The sequence below is a fragment of the Carcharodon carcharias genome, chromosome 2 (assembly GCF_017639515.1).
Source record: "Carcharodon carcharias isolate sCarCar2 chromosome 2, sCarCar2.pri, whole genome shotgun sequence".
Lineage (NCBI taxonomy): Eukaryota > Metazoa > Chordata > Chondrichthyes > Lamniformes > Lamnidae > Carcharodon > Carcharodon carcharias.
The window spans coordinates 65,327,266-65,348,723 of record NC_054468.1 but is presented as its reverse complement, the minus strand read 5'-3'; the positions used below and the strand labels follow the sequence as shown (position 1 = coordinate 65,348,723).

At 37.8% G+C, this 21,458-nt stretch overlaps 1 protein-coding gene across 2 annotated transcripts in view; it reads left to right on the top strand.

Annotated features, from left to right (window-relative positions):
- The window catches only part of rsrc1 (arginine/serine-rich coiled-coil 1), a 468,003-nt gene that overhangs the window by 180,377 nt on the left and 266,168 nt on the right, over positions 1-21,458 (top strand). For both annotated transcript variants that reach the window (XM_041176225.1, XM_041176232.1), the window contains one exon: positions 19,802-19,838. In XM_041176225.1, the coding sequence (XP_041032159.1) occupies positions 19,802-19,838 (37 nt within the window). The remainder of the gene's footprint in view (positions 1-19,801; positions 19,839-21,458) is intronic.

Here is a 21,458-nt window from a genome sequence, read left to right as displayed (position 1 = left end):
CAAGGTTTCTACTCTTGATGGCCATTGCCAAACCCCTCTGAAAAGAATCTGGATGTTTGGCCAAGAATGAGGGAAAATAACCTGTTGATGTTCATTGTATGGGGTTCCAAGTACAAATGAATGGTCACATGGGTGAAGTGCTGCAAGACAATGTTACCAAAAAAACCAAATAAAAATATAAAGGACAGAGGAGACTGATATTAAAAGGAACTGTGTACGCCAGTCTCCTTGATTTATTTCCCATGATTGTGGAAGTTGAAGGACTTGGTGTTTTGGGACCTCTGTTTTCACCCCTTGTATTTATGAGGCCAACTGCTAGCTGTCTCTCATTCCAGTCATGGGGGAATTTGTCTTTTGAATTTCTTTGTACAGGAAGAAGGGCTGGGTGATTACTGAAGCAGCAGCATCTTGGTGTGAGTTCCTCACGTTGTTTGCCCTTTTAAATCATGGGATTGAATCACAGCATATGGATACGTTGACCCCATTTATTTTTATATGGCTGAGTTTTCTATCTTGTAATTCGGATAGTGTGCTTGTCAGTTGCATAAGACTTAGAATTTCTTGTTTTCTGCTGTCTTCAATACTATTTTTTATTCTTTTTAACTGCATTCTGTTTACCTTTATCGTTTCATGTTATCTTATATATTTATATGTTATTGCATTTGATATCATAAAAGAGGAAACAAATAGAATTGGGATTTGTCAATTGAAAAAAGTGCCTCATATTTCAAAATAGTTTTTTCCAAGTTTACAACAGCTGACAAGTATGCTGGAAGATTTATCTGTACTCTCAATGCTTTCTTTGTTGGTGTGCCCAGGTAGACAATTCCATGCTCTGCCGAGTTGCAGACCTCTTAGAATTTAAGTGCACAAAAATTGACAAGATTCTTTCATCGGTTAGTAAATCCTTTCATCAAGTCGTTTTCTACCAGAGGTTTATGTAGTAGTGCTGTAACCTCAAATCCTACAAAAATAATTTGGCATTGAAAAATTGCTATAAAGTATCATGCGCTTATGCTGCGCTTTATTCTTCTTTTAGTCATTCAACTTTTTTACTGCCATTGTACTATGCTATTGAATTTATCGTAGCACTTATGTGGAGATAACTTTTTGATTGCTTTGTGCAATGAGTAAATGTTAAAACTGTTCTGTCCGTCATGACATTTACTAGTTGCTGTCGAAGGTGCTGTTAGAAAATTTTGAAGTAGGTTAAATGTTACATTAATCCTGATGTCATTGTTAATATCTTAGTAATTTTTTTCTTGTGCTTGGTTAAAATTAACCTTATAAAAATTAAAATTAATCCTAAGAATAATCTTTGATAAATATCTAGAACTAAACAAGAACAATTGCATATGCTTCACAAACTGTGAAAAACCCTTTGATAGTGTGTATCACCAAAAGCTAATATATGTGTTGCTGAAATGTGACATTAACAGTAAAGATTTGATGTTTATCCAGAGCCTATGTTGGAACCAAATAGTAAGCATCAGGCTAGAAGAGGGATAATCCAATATGATTTAAGTGAAGGGAGGAGTACGACAAGACTATGTATTGTCATCAACGTTTTTCGATCTGTACATGGAACAAATATTCAGGGAATTAGATGTACTTCCAGGGGTAAAAATTGGAGGCAAGAACATAAACTTGCAGCGCACTGACAACTCAGTGCTACTTGCAGAATCAGGAGAGTTCCTAAAAAAACATGATAGATCAAGTAAAATCCAGAAGTTTAGATTATGGAATGAGAAGGAACACCAAAAAGACAAAAACAATGGTAGTCAGAAGGATTATATTTGAAGAAACTACAGTGAAGATTGAAGTGCATGGTGTCACACTGGAACAAGTAGAGAAGTTTGTATATTTAGGACAAATGATAACAGAAGATGGCAGATGTGATGCAGAAGTTAGAAGTAGGATGGAAATAGCCAGAAGTAATTTTGTGGCGATGAAGGATGTGTTAAGAACCAGAAAACTCAAGCTTGTAACAAGGAAAAAATGCTCATAAGATGTTACCCTTCTATCCATTTTATTGTATACCGCAGACACCTGGACAATGTGAAGAGCTGTGGAAGAAAATAGAGGTCTTTGAAATGTGAATATTAAGACATATGCTAAAAATTCCATTTGCAGGTCATAAGACAAAGAAGCGATACTTGCTATTTCAAGAGTAAAAAAGAATTCTTAAAAAGTGACATCCAGAAAAGGAAATGTCAGTATTTTGGCCATTTAATTAGAGCTGAAAAGCTTCAGAGATCTCTTCTGCAGGGCAACAGAAAGAGGGGTCAACCTAGGTGTGGTTGAATGATAGACATCACAGAGTGGTCGTAGACAAGCTACAGTGGATCTATGAGAATGATGCAAGACAGACAAATGTGTTATACCATGACAGCAGATCTCCTGGCAGGAGTAGCTATGAGGAGCAGCAACAGTGGTTAAAATTTGCAGCATAATTTTAGAAATTTTTATTGGGCTAGAAGATCTCTGCAGGCACTTTTTTCACATTTGGCTATAACTTTTAACATGGAAGAATTAAATTTCAATGTAAGATGGCCTTCGTGCTGGCCATAAAGCATGAAGGATTTAGACGCAGTTTTTTTTTTCATTATTCTGTTGAATTGCAGAAAATTTTGTCCAATGGAAATTAAAATGAACTCCACAAATGCAAAATTTGTGGATGAAAACTATCAAAGACATTTTCCCGGGCGGGGGGGGGCTCGCCGATGTGTAAAATGACACAGAATAACGTCAGGCGGAACTCACAACATCATCCCGCATCATTTGCATTTTCAGGTCGGCGGGGGCACAGCCAAGTCAGCTGTGCAGCCACCGACCTGTCAATGGCCTATTGAGGACATTCAAAAAGCAATTAAAGCAATTAGTGGACCTGCCTGTCCAACCTTAAGGTTGGCGGGCAGGTCGGGAGCGCTGGCGGCCACCTGAAAAGCACGAAACCTCATCCATGGGCGGGATGAGGTTTCATGACTGAATTAAAAAATTAAGATTAACTTTTACTTAAAGTTATGTCCGTGTCCCAACTCATGTGACATTGTCACATGAGGGGATATGGATGGCTAATGAAATTTTCCAAAGATTAATTTTTTCCCTTTGGGAACTGATCTCCCTGAAGCAGCGCTTAGTCTCAAGGAGATCGGAGCGCACTTCTGCATTTGCCATTCCACCCCCCCCCCCCCAACTATTTGCCATTCTTCTTCCCCCCCCCCCCCCAATCTGCTTCCATGTGGACATCACGCTGGTCGAGACTTAATTGGCCTGCCCACGAAAAAGGGGGAAAATCTGAGGGCTGCCTGCCCACGCCTGCTCCTGCAGTCCCGTCCCCCTCCCCAATGGGGGGAACATTTTGCCCTATATCTCGGAAATGAAATTTAATCCATTTTTCCTTTGGGAAACAGGTGACTACAATTGAAATTTGGTGTGGGATGGGATGGTGAGTTGCCGAGCGGGCATTCCATTGATGTCCGATCCCTGTCTGAAGTGGTACACAGGTAGGTCTGTATATGTCAAACTAGCCCTCCCTCCTGAAATAGGTGCATGGCTGCTATTCTATGCACAAAACAGCAACAAATCTTAACAAGATACAGGGATTGTGTAAATCACAAAGGAAAGCACTTGGAAGAACTATCCAATGAACAAGCACTAAGGACATTTGAGAACAATGATTCAAAGTGAATAGTCAGCAAAACTTATCAATAAAGGCAGAAAAGGAACCAGTTAAATAACTTCTGATATTTTTTTCAAAATCGTTTTGGCCCATACCTTGATTTTTTTTACAGTAAGCTGAAAATTATAACTGGAAATACAATTTGTAACATCATAAAGACATAAAGAATTACAACTTTGCGGTGACATTTCCTGTGTGTGAAAAGCACTGACAATGAGCCTTGAGGTTGTCGTCACCCCAGACTATTCTCTATCAGCTCGAAGAGACCAAATAAGGTTCACAAAATAAGGACTACAGTTCCCAGCAGGCACCTGTACCTACATCTCCAAGTTTGTATATGATTGCACCAATACCAGCCATTTATTCCACAGCTATGAATTGCTATTTGTAAGCTTCATCCCTTCCAGGATTTTATGGCATAAATGGAAAATTACTGAGGGCAAATCACTTAGGAACAGTGGCCAGTTTTTTTTAGTACAAAACATCAAAACAAAGCCAAATTTTTCTAGGTATATTTTGCTTGAAAGATAGAAATATTGCTTAGTATGTTAATGGGTTATTTATTTAGCAATACAACATGTTGCATATTGTGCCAAATTAAACTATGCACTTGGAAATTTATCAATGATCTTTGTAATTTAGTTTTTTTTGCTTGCAACAAATCTGTTTACTTCATTAAGGTTCAACTTGAAAATTTCAAAAATAACTAATGATTATTACTATGTTAGAATTCTGGAAGAATGATTCATTATTTAGGGGAGATAATGAATTAAATTCTCAATTTAAACAGGTTTACTATTCATAAAACTTTTTCATAATGCCTAGTATTATGTTAGACATATCTGGGAATGGAGGAAAGATACAAATTATTTTAAACTTCAGCTTTTTTTATTCTTGGAACTATGAACTGATTGAGCATAAATGTAATAGTTGCTGCCTCTTAAAGATTTTAAAAAATGTCTTTCCTTGCGTGCAGCTTGTAAGGAAATAAGTTTTTATTTTCCAAGGATCCAGAGCTTCAGCCTCTATAAATGGGTCCTTTAGAAACGTCTTTACTATCATAGCAATCCTGCAAATATGCACTACCCCACCCACCCCCCCCAACCCCAGAAAAAGTAATGTAACTTCTGAGTCATTGTGAGCCAATCCATTGGGGATTAGCAGTAATGGAGAAGATGTTGCTCTGTTTATTGTGATGTCACATGATGCATGTTAACTTGATCGCATCTTCAGATTCAGATTTTGTCCTGGTTGTTACATTTCAATCTTGGAATCCTTTGGCAATAGTTATATTTATTAAGGTGCAATGTTTGGGAGCAAGCAAAATCTGTGTCAAAATGAAATATAGCTTATAATTAAGAACTCATTTTGCTCTTCTAAAATGCCTGATTCATGTATTATGCACTCTTTGTACTGTTTCACAATCCATTCCTCACTGATCACTCCTTTTTTAACTCTCTCTCAAAACATTTAAGTCTTCTTTGGCTGCAGCTAATACCCTTCTGTATTTACCATCTTTGATCGTGATCGTATATGCTGTATTCATGTATAGGGCTTCTTTTGTGAGTGCCGTCATACGTTTGTGATTTTCTTGTATTTACCAGGAGGCGCGTGAGAGCAGCCTACTAATTTTGTCTCCTCCCTCAAAGAAAGAGGGAAGAGTAACTAGGCCTGTGTGTAGAATATGGATGCAAACCTGTGCCATAACGTTTAAAAAATTTGGTAAAGCTCAAACAACTTGCTCTCATTAGATCATTTTTATTCACTTCAGGTACAAATGTTCAAATTTATACCAGGATAGTAGTTAAATTCTATTATATTTTCTTGCCAGTATTTTCTTTCTTTTCTCCTGCTATTCTACTTGTATTAACAGAACAGTTGGATGTATGTTTTTCAAGGCACCAGCTTGCCAATACCTTCCCTAAATAACCATGTTGATATGTGAACCAACATTGTGATTGTAGGGTTCTTCATATGGATCAAACCTAAGTCAGACCACGCCTACAGAGATAAACTTGAAGAAGAGGCCATAAGTTAGTTACCAGTAACAAAATTCATGGGTCATTCCTTTTCCCTTCATCCAATAAAGAGATTTTGAGGTAATTTTTTTTTGCCCTATCCCTAGCTAATATTGGCAGGTGCAATCTTAAATGGTGATATCTTGAATGTTGATGGTCTAATTGCTTGCGTAACACACCGTTTGTGGATCTATTCAGCAAAAAAATGACATGTGGCTGTTGTAACTTTTATTGCTGTGGTCTGGAATATTGGGTACAAAATTGCTTTTGGTCAAGGAAGAAAAAAGTGCACCTGAGCTTTCAGTTAGTGAGTTGTGTATTGCACAAAGTGGAATGGGGATGAAATAAACCAAAAACCCTTTGTGCTTATCTACTTCTGGAAATGATAAACTGGCCTATTTTATGCTTTGATTATTGATTTGTTCTGTTTGTAGAAAAGTGCTTAAAAGAAAGAACAGTTTTTTCAAAAAATATATTTTGTCTCTTCTGTAACACACTTCACAATATACTGAATGCCCTATCACTTGGTTGATATAGCTTGAAGTTTCCTGTGATTTTCTGTCATCACTGCCAAACGCTTCCATATACCAACATCACATCTTTACAAAGATTTCTTTTTTAAATTAGATGTCGGGGATTGAAGCTATCATACCATAATGCATCACTGATGAGCAGTGTGCTAATGGGCCACCCTGTTAGGTGGAAATCAAATGACTGGCTTTGCATTTTAAATTTGTGGTTCTTAGCATGACTGACGATAGGCGTTTGCCTGAGCTGTAGCAGGAAGAGAAAGAAAAGCAAAAAAATCTAATACAATTATTTGAAATTTGACCATGAATGACAATTCAACTGGTGTTCTGGCTTTAATTAATTGTGTGCTACCTGGAATTCAAGCTACAGATTAAAGGAAGCTGTTGCAGAGAAATTTAGTAACTATGAACATAACAGTAGCCTTCAGAATTAGTCGATAATGATGTCGACCTGGGACTAAGAGACTTGGGTTGGAGCCACACAGTTCCCTTGACATGAATGATATGCTAGACATTTCCAATTTGCCAATATTGACTGCAGCAAAAGCAATGCATTAAATTTAGCCCTTTTTAACACTTTGACTTGTTCTTCCTCTTTTGCTTAATTAAGTGTGGTATAAATAAGACTTCTTGCTTGGTAAGAGAATAGTGTTTTTCCTCTTGTATAAGCAGTGCGCCTTTTTGGTTCTTATTTTATTGTTTATTGTTGAGAGGCTGACCAGGCTAATTCTCTTTCATCTTTCCAGACTGTAAAATAAAACTCAGGAAGCAGATGGCTTTACTCACCGTCAGTTTAGACGTCCTATGGCAGTCACATTAATTAAAAAGTGAAAATTTGTCTTCTGTGGGCAAATAAAAGTCTTGTACTCTTCTGCAACAAAAGCATGTTATCTGATGCAGATAAGCTTATGGAGCACTGTCTAGTTAGGATCCTGATTTAATGTTAAATAAAATCTATATTCATGCTTTTTCGAAGACCTGGTTTCTTGTGGACCTGATGAAAGGCAGTTGTAGATGATGGTTTATTTCTTTGTGGACCTTGGTGTGATTGAAATTGACAGGTGCCGTGAGGTTTATTTAGGGCAGCCTGAGCCGTGTCTCCACAAGTTTCATAATCTCTGACTTATGAATGTTAAACCAGTACATTTCCTGCTTCAGAGCTTCGTGTTACACCAATATGACTATCTGGGCTGCTTCAACTACAAATTGGATGAACAGCCCCTGACACTTTTTCAATATTATTACATTAAACCAAGTGGATTTTGATTGATAACCTAATATTCAACTAATGCAAAACATCAATCATGGCAAGTATATTAATTATTTAATATTGCAGTCTAATTCAGAAATCGATGTGCTGCATGAAAGCAAGGGAAACTCAAGGTTCCCAGCAGACTGAAGGCAGAAGATGATAAAAAAAAGGACTGTTGTACTCCTGCGTGCTTGTTCGATACAAATCTTTATTCATTTGCCAATAATCCCTTCCCATTTTCCACTTTAGGACCATTTTATCAGTTTTGAGACCCATAATTGAATTAGGTCTGCTTTCAGCGCAGGAGAAGAAGTTGTACAAATATTGATGGAATCATGACAAGGACAGCACTGGAGACAGACCACTGATAGGGCAGTCTTCATATGCCATTAACTGGAGGCTTCTTGTGAACTGTCTTCAAATGTGATGTTAACGGTTTCCTGTTAATTGCCGTTCATTAGGCTGATTATGCTGTATTGCCTCTGCAGTAATAAATCTGAAATAAACTGCACTAATTTCTCTTTGGAGTCATGTATTATTGAATTGTTTCTTGTTTATTGCAATTTGAAAAGAGAGCAGTCATTTTCAAGTAGCAGTGCAAAAATGCATGAGGCAAAATTAAGATTTTTTGAGTTTTAGAATTTTGGGGCATTGTGGCATGTTGGATTTTTTTAGATTATGTCTTTATTTTAGGAGTGTTATATAAGTGGCATTTAGTAGGAAATTTGTAACAGTTGATTTTGTCATTAAAAATAGAAATGGCTGAAATTACATATCTGCATGAAATTGGTAAATTAGTTTGTTTTTAAGTGACATTACTATTTAACTTATTACATGTGTTCTATGATAACATTGGAATATAGGAATATACAGGACTAGAAAAGAACTTGCTGTTTCCAATGTCCAGCAAATATTACATCCCATGAAATCTGAGCAGAAATACATAAATGTGCATATTGAAGTGCCTGGACTATTTCCTTTATCTTGGCATCTTAAAAAAGGATCTTTACCACCAGAGGTCTGAATTCAGAGCAGCTTTGGTGCAGATGTTTTCTTCATTTTTAAATGCATTCATCACTTTCAATCCTATTTATAAATTTGTGTTTCTCACTTTGCTTGAGGCTACGTAGCTGACCAATGCTGCAAATTTTGTTGCTTTCCTCCCTGTGAAGAAGCACTAAGTGTGTACACTGTGCTTCTTCTGTCAGTGTATCTAGGGATGTGGGGTTCAGTGTAGAAAAATTATAGTTATGAGTTAATGACTATGACACAATACATTATTGGACCGTTTGTACATTTAAAACATTTGTAATTTTTGTGGTCCGAATGCCTCCTTTTTTGTAGTTTGTGTTTTCATAAATCGAACCAGAGTGAAAATGACACGCTAAATTTGTATTCGAGCGAATTTGCATACTGAAACTGCTCAACTATCATGGTGCCCAAATAGAATATAATTTGTTTACATTTGTGCACTGTCACAAAATAAACTGTGAAAAATAGTAATTAGTCAAACTGTATTTTTTAAAATATTTGTTCATGGGAAGTTGCTGTGCTGAGGGCATTTAAGCGTCAGCCATATTGCTGTGGGTCTGGAGTCACATGCGGGCCAGGTAAGGGTGGCAGATTAATGAACCAAATGGTTTCATGGTCATCATCAGGTTTTTAATTCCAGATATTTACTGAATTCAAATTTCACCATCTGCCATAGTGGGATTTGAAGCCAGGTACCCTGGGCCTCTGGAATACTAAAAAGAAACTCAAATAATATCTCAAAGAAAACTTTGGATTAGCACACTATCCTGTCATTTCTGTGATCCGTATTTGAATCTAGGACAAAATGGATTACTTCGGATCACATTGGATATACAGCACAGAACCAAGCCTTTTGGCTCAACCAGTCCATGCTGGTGTTTATGCTCCAATCAGGCCTCCTTCCATTTAAATCTATCATTGTAACCCTCTATTCCTTTCTCCCTCATATGCTTGTCCAGCTTTTTCTTAAATGTACTTCCACTATTCGCTACAACCACTCCCTGTGGTAGCAGGTTCCATATTCTCTCCACTCTTTGGAGAATTCAGAAGAAACTTCTTTATCCATTGGATTTCTTGGTAACTATCTTATATTGATGACTTTTACTTATTCTATTCCCTGCAAGAGGAAACATTCTCCCTGTATCCATTCTAACAAAACCTTGCAAAGCTTTAAGTATCTCTGTATTGCTGTACCTCTGAGAGAAAGAGAACTTACCTGTTAATTCTTTGCTGGTAGGATGAAATGTTTTTTTCACTGCACACTGCAAGACTCCTAGAAGTGGGTGTGGTCAACCTAAGATGAGCTTCTAATTGATGCCAGTTCATAGGGCAGAATTGCCCACATGTAGGCACTCAAATCAGAATCACATTGAAGGATATTCTAAAGTTGGGAAGTGTTCGTGTTTGGAGGAGTTGCGCAAGACAGGTGGGCTTACAGCATCCAATTTTTTGCTGTTGCGATATTAGAACAATTCCTATCAGTTCCTGCATAAGAGTGTAAACTTTTTAAAAAAAAGAAACAGGCTGTTAAATGACTATTTCAATCTTATTGCACCTGGAATATTTTTTATTTTCATGGTTTATTGAAAAAAGATTCTTTTCTGATGTCAAGGCTATAGATTTATTTCAACATGTGAATCCTGCAGAAGAACAACTGTTTTGGAGGTTTATGAAAAGCACCAGGAAAATGTTCATGCCCATGAACATGAGCATAGGATCTTACATCAAAGAATGTCTTTATTTCAGCATTCAACAAAATCCACAAAGTAAATTAAAAAGTTGTGACATAAAAAACAATACTTAAGAATGGTGGGTTTTTTTGGGAGGCAAGCTTTTCAGATGTTTATGAAGTCTTTTGAAGTTTGGTTTAGAATAAATATTTCATATCATTACAGACTAGAACAGTTTACTGGTTCGGTTAATTTCAACTGTCTGAACTGACTGACAGCTGTACACCACGTGCACATTTTATGTTGAAGCATTTCAATATGCTGTGGTGCTGTTTTATTTGGTGCTCCTCAGAAAGATTAAAATTGCAACTTAGTTTACCATCATTATATACTTTCTGGAATATGTTTTTGGATTTCCTGAGTCAGCTTTTTTTTTTGCTGCCTACTTACTTTTGCATTCCTTTTGCTTTTCTATTCGTATCCGAAACAAGGCCTTTGAAAATTTGGTTGCAGTGGACATGCTGCAATAACAAAATCTGTGTGATTAGCGCCAGGATCAAAGGAAACTTCTGCTAATCAGATCAATTTCATACTGCTAATATTAGGTGTGATGAAGTGCAGGAGAACAGATTTAAAGGAAGACACAGTGGGAACTGGGCAAATGATGAAATGTTGGGGAACAATAGCACTTCAATCCAGAGGGTCTAATTTTAAATTCAGCCATAAACTGTAACATGTGGTGAATCTCATAATTAGTTCACGTTTTACTGTTCAGAAAGCTCCATCTTTGACTATGTGGGGGGAAAACCTGCAGCCAATACTGCTCCCCACATTTCCAACTGTAGCTGGAGGAGCATGCAACAGTAAAAAGAATAAAAGAAAGATACATTTATACCTTTCACATGTTAGTTGTATCAATTGAGGTTGAGTACACATAGGCAGAGGGCATTTATAGGGTTTTTACTTGACCACATAGAAAGAGACACTTACTGACATAGAAGTAGAGTGGAGTCAGGAGATATATACCTGTAATGTTTTGCTCTGTATATAAATACATCTATTCCGAGTTAAGACTGGCCTTGGTTTCTTCTGTCACCAACCGGCTATCAGGAGTATAACATTATGACCTCTGAACACCCCTAGGATATTACAACTATCAAGTATTTCTGAAATGTAGGCACTGTTGTACTGCATGTGTTCTCCAAGAATTTATCCTTGGCCCTCTCCTGTTTCTCATCTACATGCTGCCCTTGGTAATGTCATCCAAAAACACATCAGTTACCACATGTACACCGAGAACACCCAACTCCACCTCACAACCACATCTTTCGACTCTTGAAATCTCCCTAGATTGTCAAACCGCTTGTCCAGCGGGCAGCATTGGTTGAGCAGAAATTTCCTCCAACTAAATATTGGAAAGACAAACTTCATTCCCTGCCATAAATGATCTCCCCCAGTCATTGGCTTCATCTTGCTCCCTTGCAACTGTCAGAGACTGCCTGAATTAGGCTATTCGCAACCTTGATTTCATATTTATTCCAAGATGAACTTCTGACCACATATCTACCCAAATGTAAAAAAAATATATAAAAACAAAAAAACTGCGGATGCTGGAAATCCAAAACAAAAACAGAATTACCTGGAAAAACTCAGCAGGTCTGGCAGCATCGGCGGAGAAGAAAAGTCGACGTTTCGAGTCTTCATGACCCTTCGACAGAACTTGAGTTCGAGTCCAAGAAAGAGTTGAAATATAAGCTGGTTTAAGGTGTGTGTGGGGGGGTTTCTTCGCCGATGCTGCCAGACCTGCTGAGTTTTTCCAGGTAATTCTGTTTTTGTTTTTATCTACCCAGATGGCCTATTTGCACCTCATTGTTTAACATTTACCCAGCCTCAACACATCTGCTGCTGAAACCCTGATTCGTGTCTTGGTTACCTCTGCATTTGACTATTCCACTGCAACCCTGGCTGATGCCTCTCGTTAAACTTTGAGGCCATCCAAAACTCTATGGTCCGTGTTCTAACTCACACCAAATTCCATTTGCTCATCACCCCTTGTCTTTGCTGACTTAGCTCCAAGTTAAGCAATGCCTTAATTTTTAAAATTTTTGTCCTTGTTTTCAAATCCCTTCATGGCCTCACCCCTCCCTATATCTGTAATTGACTCCAACACTGCAGCCCTTGGACATTTTTGCACTCCCTCAATTCCGACCCCTTGAGCATCCCATATTGAAGCATTCCACCATTGGCAGCTGTTCCTTTAGCTGCCGAGGCCCTAAGCTTTGGTATTCCCTACCTAAATATCTCTATTGTTCATCCTCTCTCTGCACCTTTAAGATGCTCCTTGAACCTACCTCTTTGATCAAGCTTTTGCTCATCACCTCTAATATTTCCTTGGGTGGCTCGATGTCAAATTTTATTTGGTATTTCACTTGTGAGGTGCTTTGGGATGTGTTATTACAATTTGGGTTCAATGTAAATGCAAATTGTTACAGTTGTTGTAGCAAATGTGATAACCATTCTACACACAGCCTGTTCCTACAAATATTGCCAAATTAATGACAATGTCATCTACTTCAGGTGTTGTCTGAGGGACAAATGTTAGCCAGACCGCTGGGAAAATTCCCCTGCTTTTTAAATAGTGGCATGGCATCTTTTGTGTGTCAGCTGTCACTCAGGTGGTAATACTGTTGCCTTTGAGAAGGTTATGGGTTCAAGTCCTACTCCAGGAATAGAGCACAGAAATCAAAGAAGGCACCCCAGTGCAGTACTGAGGGATTGCTGCACTGTTGGAAGTGTTGTCTCTTGGATGAGAGGTTAAACTGAGGTCTCGCTTGCCCGCTCAGGAGGACATAAAAGGTCCTATAGCACTATTTCAGACAAGAGCAGGGGAATTAACCATTCTGCCCTGCCCCATATTTATCTCAAAAATTACTAAAGCAGGTTTTCTGGAGATTATCATTTCACTGTCTTTGAAAGCTGGCTGTGCACAAATTGGCTACCACGTATCCTAGATTACAGCAGTTGCAATACAAAAAAAAGTCCTTCACTGGCTGTAAAGTACTTTTGGATGCCCTGAGACTATGGTGCTATGTGAGTGGAAGTCGTCTTCATCTGAGATGGCAAACCAGTTCTCAGTTTAATGTCTCATTTGAAAAAGGGTATCTATAGCTGGGTCTGCTGCACTGGTGTGCCAGTATCAAGTAATTTAGAGTGTGACTTGAATCCACAACCTAATTTAAAAGATAGTGTGGTACCACTGACCCATGACTCAAAAAGTAGCAGCCTGTAGGCAGTTTTTTTATTCTTTCACAGCATGGGGGCATCGCTGGCTAGGCCTACATTTTTATTGCCCATCTCTATTCATGCTTGAGAGGGTGGTAGTGGGTCATCCTCTTGAACTGCTGCAATTTATATGGTGTAGGTACACCTACAATGCTGTTGGGGAGGGAGTTCCAGGATTTTGACCCAGCAACAGTGAAGGAACGGTGATATAATTCCAAGTTAGGTGTGTGGCTTGGAGGGAAACTTGCAGGTGGTGGTGTTCCCATGCATCTGCTGTCCTTGTCCATCTAGGTGGTAGAGGTTGTGGATTTGGAAGGTGCTGTTGAAGGAGACTTGGTGAGTTGTTGCAGTGCATCTTGTCAATGGTAATTCTGTTGCTGCTGTGCGTTGCTGGTGAAGGGAGTGAATGTTGAAGGTAGCATATGGGGTTCCACTTAAGTGGGCTGCTTTGTCCTGGATGGTATTGAGCATCTTGTGTGTTGTTGGAGCTGCACTCACCTAGGTAAGTGAAGTGTATTCCATCACACTCCTGATTTGTGGTTTGGAGAGTCAGGAGGTGAGTTACTCGCTGCAGAATTCCCAGCCTCTGACCTGCTCTTGTAGCTACTGTATTTATACGGCTGGTGCATTTCAGCTTTTAGTCAATGTTAACCCCCAAGATGTTGATAGTGGGGGATTCAGCAATGGTTTTGCCATTGAATGTCATGGGGAGATGGTTAGATTCTCTCTTGTTGGAGAATGTAATTGCCTGGCATTTGTGTGGCGGGAATGTTACTTGGCACTTATAAGCCCAAGCTGGATATTGTCCAGGCCTTGCTGAAAATGTGCGCTGACTGCTTCAGTATCAGAGGAGCCGTGAATGGTGCTGAACATTTGTGCAATCATCAACAATCATCCCCACTTCAGACCTTATGATGGAAGGAAGGTCATGGATGAAGCAGCTGAAGATGGTTGAGCCTAGGGCACTACCCTGAGGAACTCCTGCGGTGATGTCCTTGGACTGAGATGATTGAAAAAGTGTAGATTTAACTTCTGAATTATGATTGTAGGAACCAGCAGCCAATAATTTTCATGGGTGGAGCCATGAAAGAATAACTATAAATTAAGCTGAGTGAGAGAAATATTAGAAATGTCAAGGTAAGGTATGAAATAGTGAATGGAATCATTTAGGACTTTAAAAATGCTGTTCAGGAACTTCAAAATCGGAGAGCATAACACTCCATTTCAAATTTAAGAATTACTTGGAAGTATTCAAGGCAAAGTTGAGTAAGTTAGCATTCAGAAGGAATTTATTTGAGATTTTCCTGTCATTCTGATTAAATTATTGCAGAATGTCTCATAAACGAGGCAAAACAGAATCAACATTGAACATTGGAGTTTTGAAGAATGAGAAGCTTTATTGAAATTGGAAAGTTTCTTATTGAAACTTATCAGATCCTGAGTGTGCTCAGCAGGGCAGATGCTGAAAAGATATTTCCCTTCATGGAGGAATCTATAACAAGGAGAGAGAGTTTCAAAATAAGGGTTCTCCCATTTAAGTTGGAATTGAGGCGGAATTTCTTCTCTCAGAATTGTTAGTGTTTGGAATTCTTTTCCTTAGTGAACAGTGGATGCTCAGTCATTGAGTATATTCAAGGCTGAATTAAATAGATTTTTGATTAAGAGAGTCAAAGTTTGTGGGTTCAGCCAGGAAAGTGGTGCTAAGGCCACAATTAGATTAGCCATGATTTTATTGTATGGCAGAGCAGGCTCAAGAGGCTGAATGGCCTATTCCTGCTCCTATTTCTTATGTTCCAATGCCGCATTTTAAAGCACATTGATTGAATAAGCACTACTTAATACATTTTGAATATACTAATAAAATTGTGGAGATAAGGTGTTTTTTACTTGACTCAAGCCAGAACTGCCCAAAAAATTGAGCAGTTTAAAAAATTGAGATTGATAGTTTAGTATTTTCCACGAAAGGCACTTCATATCTTTTCTGTATATACAACCTTTATGAAAAGCTTGTTTTGAATATTTTACTTTTGAAATTGCCCAAAACCATTGCAAAATTAAGCACTTCAAGTTTGGCGTATTAGTATTTACTCTATTGCTGTACTATTTTCCCCAAAGTGTAAAATTAAATAAATTGTTCTCCTAAGGTGCCACTAGTTTAAAATGCCAATTAATAGAAATAGTGTTTTCAACTTTAGACACCAAGGAAGACATAACACAATGCTTTTACAAATTTGATTCCAGGTCAGGAATTTCTGATCATGTTGTCCTATTAAAATGACTGTTCCTTCCCGTGCATATATTGTTCTTCATCATAAATCTTTAACATGCTCAGGGCAGTGAACCTAACATAATTTTGCACATATTAGTTTTAGTTTTCTTTGGGATAGCTAACTGTGGAAACTGGATGGCACAAAGGTATAGGACACTCTCTCTTACGTTTATGTCTCAAATAGCTGATTTTCTGGAATGAAAGTCTGATCAATCTGGCATCTGTACTGAAATGTCAGAAAAAAACAGTTTGTACAGTCTCAACCTATTCTCTAATGGTCAGAGATCCAAAGCACAAACTTTTGTACAGTTTGGGAATAAGTTGGAAATGAAAAAAATACAAAGTTTCACTTTTAAATAACATTTTGAAAGATGTGCAAGTTGTTGGAATTTGGTTCAACTGTTAATGGTTTTCTGTGGAGAGTAAAGGTAAAGGAATGAGTGCAGCTTTAATTCCATTTTCATGAAATATTTGTGGATAGATTTTTAAAATTATTTTTCTGTAAAACAATGAAGATTCTAAACATAAGAGCATCATTAGAATATGGCAGTAAGACATAAAATTAGATTTTATTTTAACACTTACATTTTGGTCAGTACTTAGCACTGCAGAGTTGGAGATGATGCATTTTGGATGAGATGATAAACTGCTCAGGTGAGCAACAGTAAAAGCCCAGCACAATTCCATGAAGGTTGGAAGAGCTCTCCTGGTATCCTGTTATCCCTTAATCACACAACCAAAATAGCGAAAGCAAATTACTGTTGGTGCTGGAAATTTGAAATAAAACAGGAAATGTGGAGAATGAGACCAAGTTAATGTTTCAGGTTGATAATGATCAAAGGTCGTTGATCTGAAACATTAACTGTTTTTCTCTCCACAGACATTGCTTTACCCAAGTATTTCCAGTCTTTTCTGTTTTTAAAACACACTAACATTTGTCTTATTGCTGTTGATAGGACTTTTGTGTGTGCAATGTGGCTGCAGCATTTACCTGCGTTACATCAATTATTACACCCAAAAATAATTTGTTAGTTACGAAGGATTTGGGGAAATCCAAGAGGATGTGAAAGGTACAATATAAATGGAAGTTTGTTTCTATCTTTACTTTGGAGCCATTTTCAGTGTTTTGATACTAATTTTGAAAATAGTGGCTCAGTATTTGTGGTCAGCGAAGCAACCGAGCTCACTGGCAACCAAGAAGAAAATTAGCTCTATTACCCAGATTTCTCCTTTTCTGGTATTAATTCCAGTTTCCAGCAAGTGATGTCATCAAGCGGGGCAAGCAGCTTACCACTTTGAAGAATCTTTAGGCATCTTCGAGCTTAGTGAGCTGTTAAATATACAAGCAAGGAGCTCAGTAAACACAGCTTCGTTTGGGCACTTTCTGGTGAATACTTTCAGGACCAACAGTCCTATCTTTTTTGAGATTCTTTATTCTAACCAACATTATATCCATATCCACCTTGGCACTTGCAACTTGAGAGTGAATTGTACATAACATTATTTTTGACTGAGCAGTATCTATCAAAATGAAGACTGTTGCAAAGTTGTCATTTTAAACTTCTGCAATGTTCTAGGAATTCACCTGAAGGTGCTGTGAGGGACCTTTACTGGCCCTTGCAATTTTTAATGGCCGTCAGACTAATAAAAAAAAAACGGCTACTGTAGTCACCTAATTATTCTTCTTTTGGCTGTTCTAATAGCAGCTTTTTGTTTCAAGTGGAGCTCAATTATCAATCCCTGTTCTTCTGAGAACTGTTTTCCTTAAGCTTTTGGAAATATTTTTACTTGTGTGATTTGCCTTTGCACATGACCAATTTAGCCATTTTGGCTTTGCTTTACCATGTCTTTCTTTTGACTTCAGGGACATAGATGGCTTCCTTTCTCTCTTCAGTTTTAAAGATGTTTGATTTTGATTTTGTGTTGGTAATATCTACATCTCAGAGGGTTGTCCAATTGATCTTACTCAAATCCTCTGCCATATTTATGAATCTAGCCTTTTCGAAATCATGAACTCGTATTAAATTTTCAGCAGCTTTGGTTTGGCTCAACCTCATAATATTATGGACACTTAAAGAAAGACTTGCATTTATAAGATGCCTTTCATGACCACAGGATGTCCCAAAGCACTTTACAGCCATTGGTATTTTGGAAGTGTAGTCACTGTTCTAATGTGGGAAACACAGCAGCCAATTTGTGCACAGCAAGCTCTCACAAAAAGAAATATACGAATGACCAGATATTATGTTTTTGTGATATTGCCTGAGGGACAAATATTGGCCAGGACACGAGAGAGAACTTCCCTACTCCTCTTTGAGACAGTACCATGTCTACCTGAGATGGAAGACGGTGCCTCAGTTTAATTCTCATCCCAAGATGGCACCTCCAACAGTGCAGCATTCCCCTCAGTACTGCACTGGAGTGTCAGCCTTTGTTTTTGTGGTCCAGCCCTGGAGTGGAACTTGAGCCCACAACCTTCTGACACCGAGGCGAGAGTGCCACCAACTGAACCTCAGCTGACATTGTTGTAATATGTTGGTTTAGTATGTCCAAGGTCAAACTTGGAAATATAGTAGGATCCACCTGAGAGGACTCAGTTCACCAGTTCTTCTGAGACCATCAAGACAAGTATGGAGTGCATTGCTAGGGAATAAATTAAAAATCTCAAATAAAAATATTGTCAAACATCTACCTCTGGTTCAGTTATAATTGCACTGAAAGGAGGATATTTGTTAAATAATTGGATTCAATCTTTCCCACTGTCCTCTACTGTTTATCTGTTGCTGTTTAATAAACCAATTTTGGACTTTAGCACTTAAATTGTTTGTTTTGCTGTTTTGCAAAGTTTATCAAATCATAAGAAAACTCATGAAATATTATAATGGAATCTATGGTATGCTGGAGCCCCTGGACTGCGTGCGAGCAAATGGCTTGTCGAATGTCCTGTTGGATATATTGACCCTGGTTTCAAATCTTGTAGTTTTTGAGTCAGACCCTAACTGAAGGGGGAACTGAAAATTTGGGTTTTCAAGAAAATGGAAAACTGTGAAAACCAAATAAAGGCACAGAGCCATCTGAGCTCACAACACCCAGCGATGCAACGCAGGCAGGCTGAAAAAGATGAAGGCTGGATCCAGGAGCTGGCAATAGGCAAATACAAGATAACTGCAGCAGTTTCTGTTAAAATAATTGACTGACCAAACTTGGCCATACAGTGCACAGGATAGTTACTCAGGGTTCAAATAAAGATAATACTGGAGGAAACATGCCATCAAGACCATTGTGAGCATCGTTAGGAGATTCTGGTGAAGCCCCAGCATTTTGTTGTAGATTGTGCCTGTGTAACTTAGGTTGTTCGGGAGCGACTGTTGGATGAGAATTGATGGCTAAATCCTTTAATTCTACCCAAAGATGATCAGAGTTTTGAAGGGCCTTCTAACTTATACAAAATGCCATCTATGTATATAAAATATAAAAATGTTCATATAGACCTTATTGAACTTACTGGGTATTGAATTTAGAAAGAGAGGGAGAAAATTAGAAGATTCCAGAACAAAAGCAGAAGATGGTACCACATATAAACAAAGTTTCAGTTACATATTAAAATATATATGCAATATATGGTTCAATAACTTTTGGAATATTTCATTTCCAAAAATTATTCGATGGCATACAGCTAAATTGTTGGATGCTTGCTTTCAAATCCTAAATGGGTTACATTTTTGGTGAGAGAAATGTATTAGAATCTGCAATTCCATAATAAAAATAGAAAATGCTGGAAATACTCAGCATGTCAGGCATACCCGTGGAGGAACAGAGTTAACAGTTCAGGTTCATGATCTTTCACCAGAACAGTTCTGTACTCCATCGACAATGTTAAAACTCAACAAAAATGGATATGTTTATCTAATCATAACAGTATCATAATTTTCTATTGTGGTCATTTTTTATTTTTTAGATGGCACAATGCTATTGTTTTAGGTTTAACACTTTGAATCTTGGACTTTGGGGTGGGCATTGCATGAAATTGAACAACTGTTATTTAGGACTTTTTTTTCTTTTACAGGGATTCTGTGAACATCAAAGTAGGATTAGAACATCTGGTAAGTTTTATGATTATCTCCTGAATATTTGCATCATCTTTTGATATCTGTATTCTGAATGAACACTTTTGAACAAGCTTTGAATACCTAGCACTCTGAAAGTAGACAATTTCCCAGAGGGGCAGCCTTACTTTTCTTATGTACTAGGCACTCATACTTCCATTTATCTCTGCATTCCAAGGGAATTAATTTTTTTTTGTTATAAATTATATCTTTTTGATGTAAAGATGAAATAAAATAGACTGCAACCCATAGCATGTAAGAGAACTTGTGGATAGTACTGCAGCATACTGCTGATAGAAAAGATTGGCTATGTATTTTGTGTTGGTTTGTTTTTGATTTTTTTATAGATTACAAAAAGGAGGATCAGTAATGGGTATTCTGTAGTAACAATGGTTGAGATTAAGGGTATATAATAGAATGCCACATTTATAAATATATATTTTTAACTCTTTGTTGTAGTGTCATAACCTATTTAGTCACCATGTTCATCTCTGCCTTAAACATACAATCCCATTTTTAACCAGATGCCCATGCATTTATTTTCAAGTAGTACATTGATACACTACAGTTTTGAGAATGTGTTTCTGATGTCCAAAAGCTGGGAAAAGAATCCTAATCTTTAGTCTCAATTGATGTCAATTTATTTCTAAATTTATACTTGCAGTACAAGTGAAATGAACTGCAAACATGAGAGTTCTCAGTCTTTTTGGATTTTTTTAGCATGATGTCAGACATTTTAATGCAAGTGTCAATTTCTTCAGAATTTAGAAGCTTAAGTTGCAAATCATTCTAATCTCTCTTTGCTATATTTTCAGTAGTTGTGTTAGCCTTGGCTCATTGGTACCACCTCTACGTTGGAAGATTATGGATTCAAACTCCACCCCAGAGACTCCAGTACAAAATCTAAGTTGGCACTTCAGTACTGATGGGTTGCTGCATTCTCGGAGGTCTCGTCTTTTGGATGTTAAGGATCCCATAGCAGAGCAGAGGACTTTTCTTCGTCTGCTGGCCAACAATTTTCCTTCAGCCAGCTGTTTCAGCATCACTGAAACAGATTGTCTGCTGATTTATTTTATTGCTGTTTGTGGGTCTTTGCATGTGCAAATTTACCATTGAGAAGGTGGTGGTCAGTTGCCTTCTTGAACACCTGCAGACCATGTGGTGTAAGCACATCCACAGTGCTGTTAGGAAGGGTGTTCCAGGATTTTGACCCAGCAACAGTGAAGGAACAGCGATATATTTTCAGGTCAGGATGGTGAGTGACTTTAACACGCACTGTTTGGGAATGAATTACAGAATGGTCCTATCAGAAGATCAAAGGAATTTGGCCCATTTTTGCTCATCCATCAAGAAAAAAATCTTGCATTCTTTTGCTTCATGTCACCCAACTGTTTGTGAAAGAAATTTAAGATTTTCATCTCCGCTAACCTCCCCAGAAGATAAATCCAAGTGTTGATCATTTTTTTGTGTAAAGGAATTCGCCTTTGCATCTCTCTCAAGTTGACCTATTTTTTCTTGTTCTAGTATCTTGACATACCTTGAGATATGTCTGGGTTTATTTTAATTATGCCTTTAATATCTCATAAACTTCTGGAAGGTCTCTTCTCGGTCATCTTG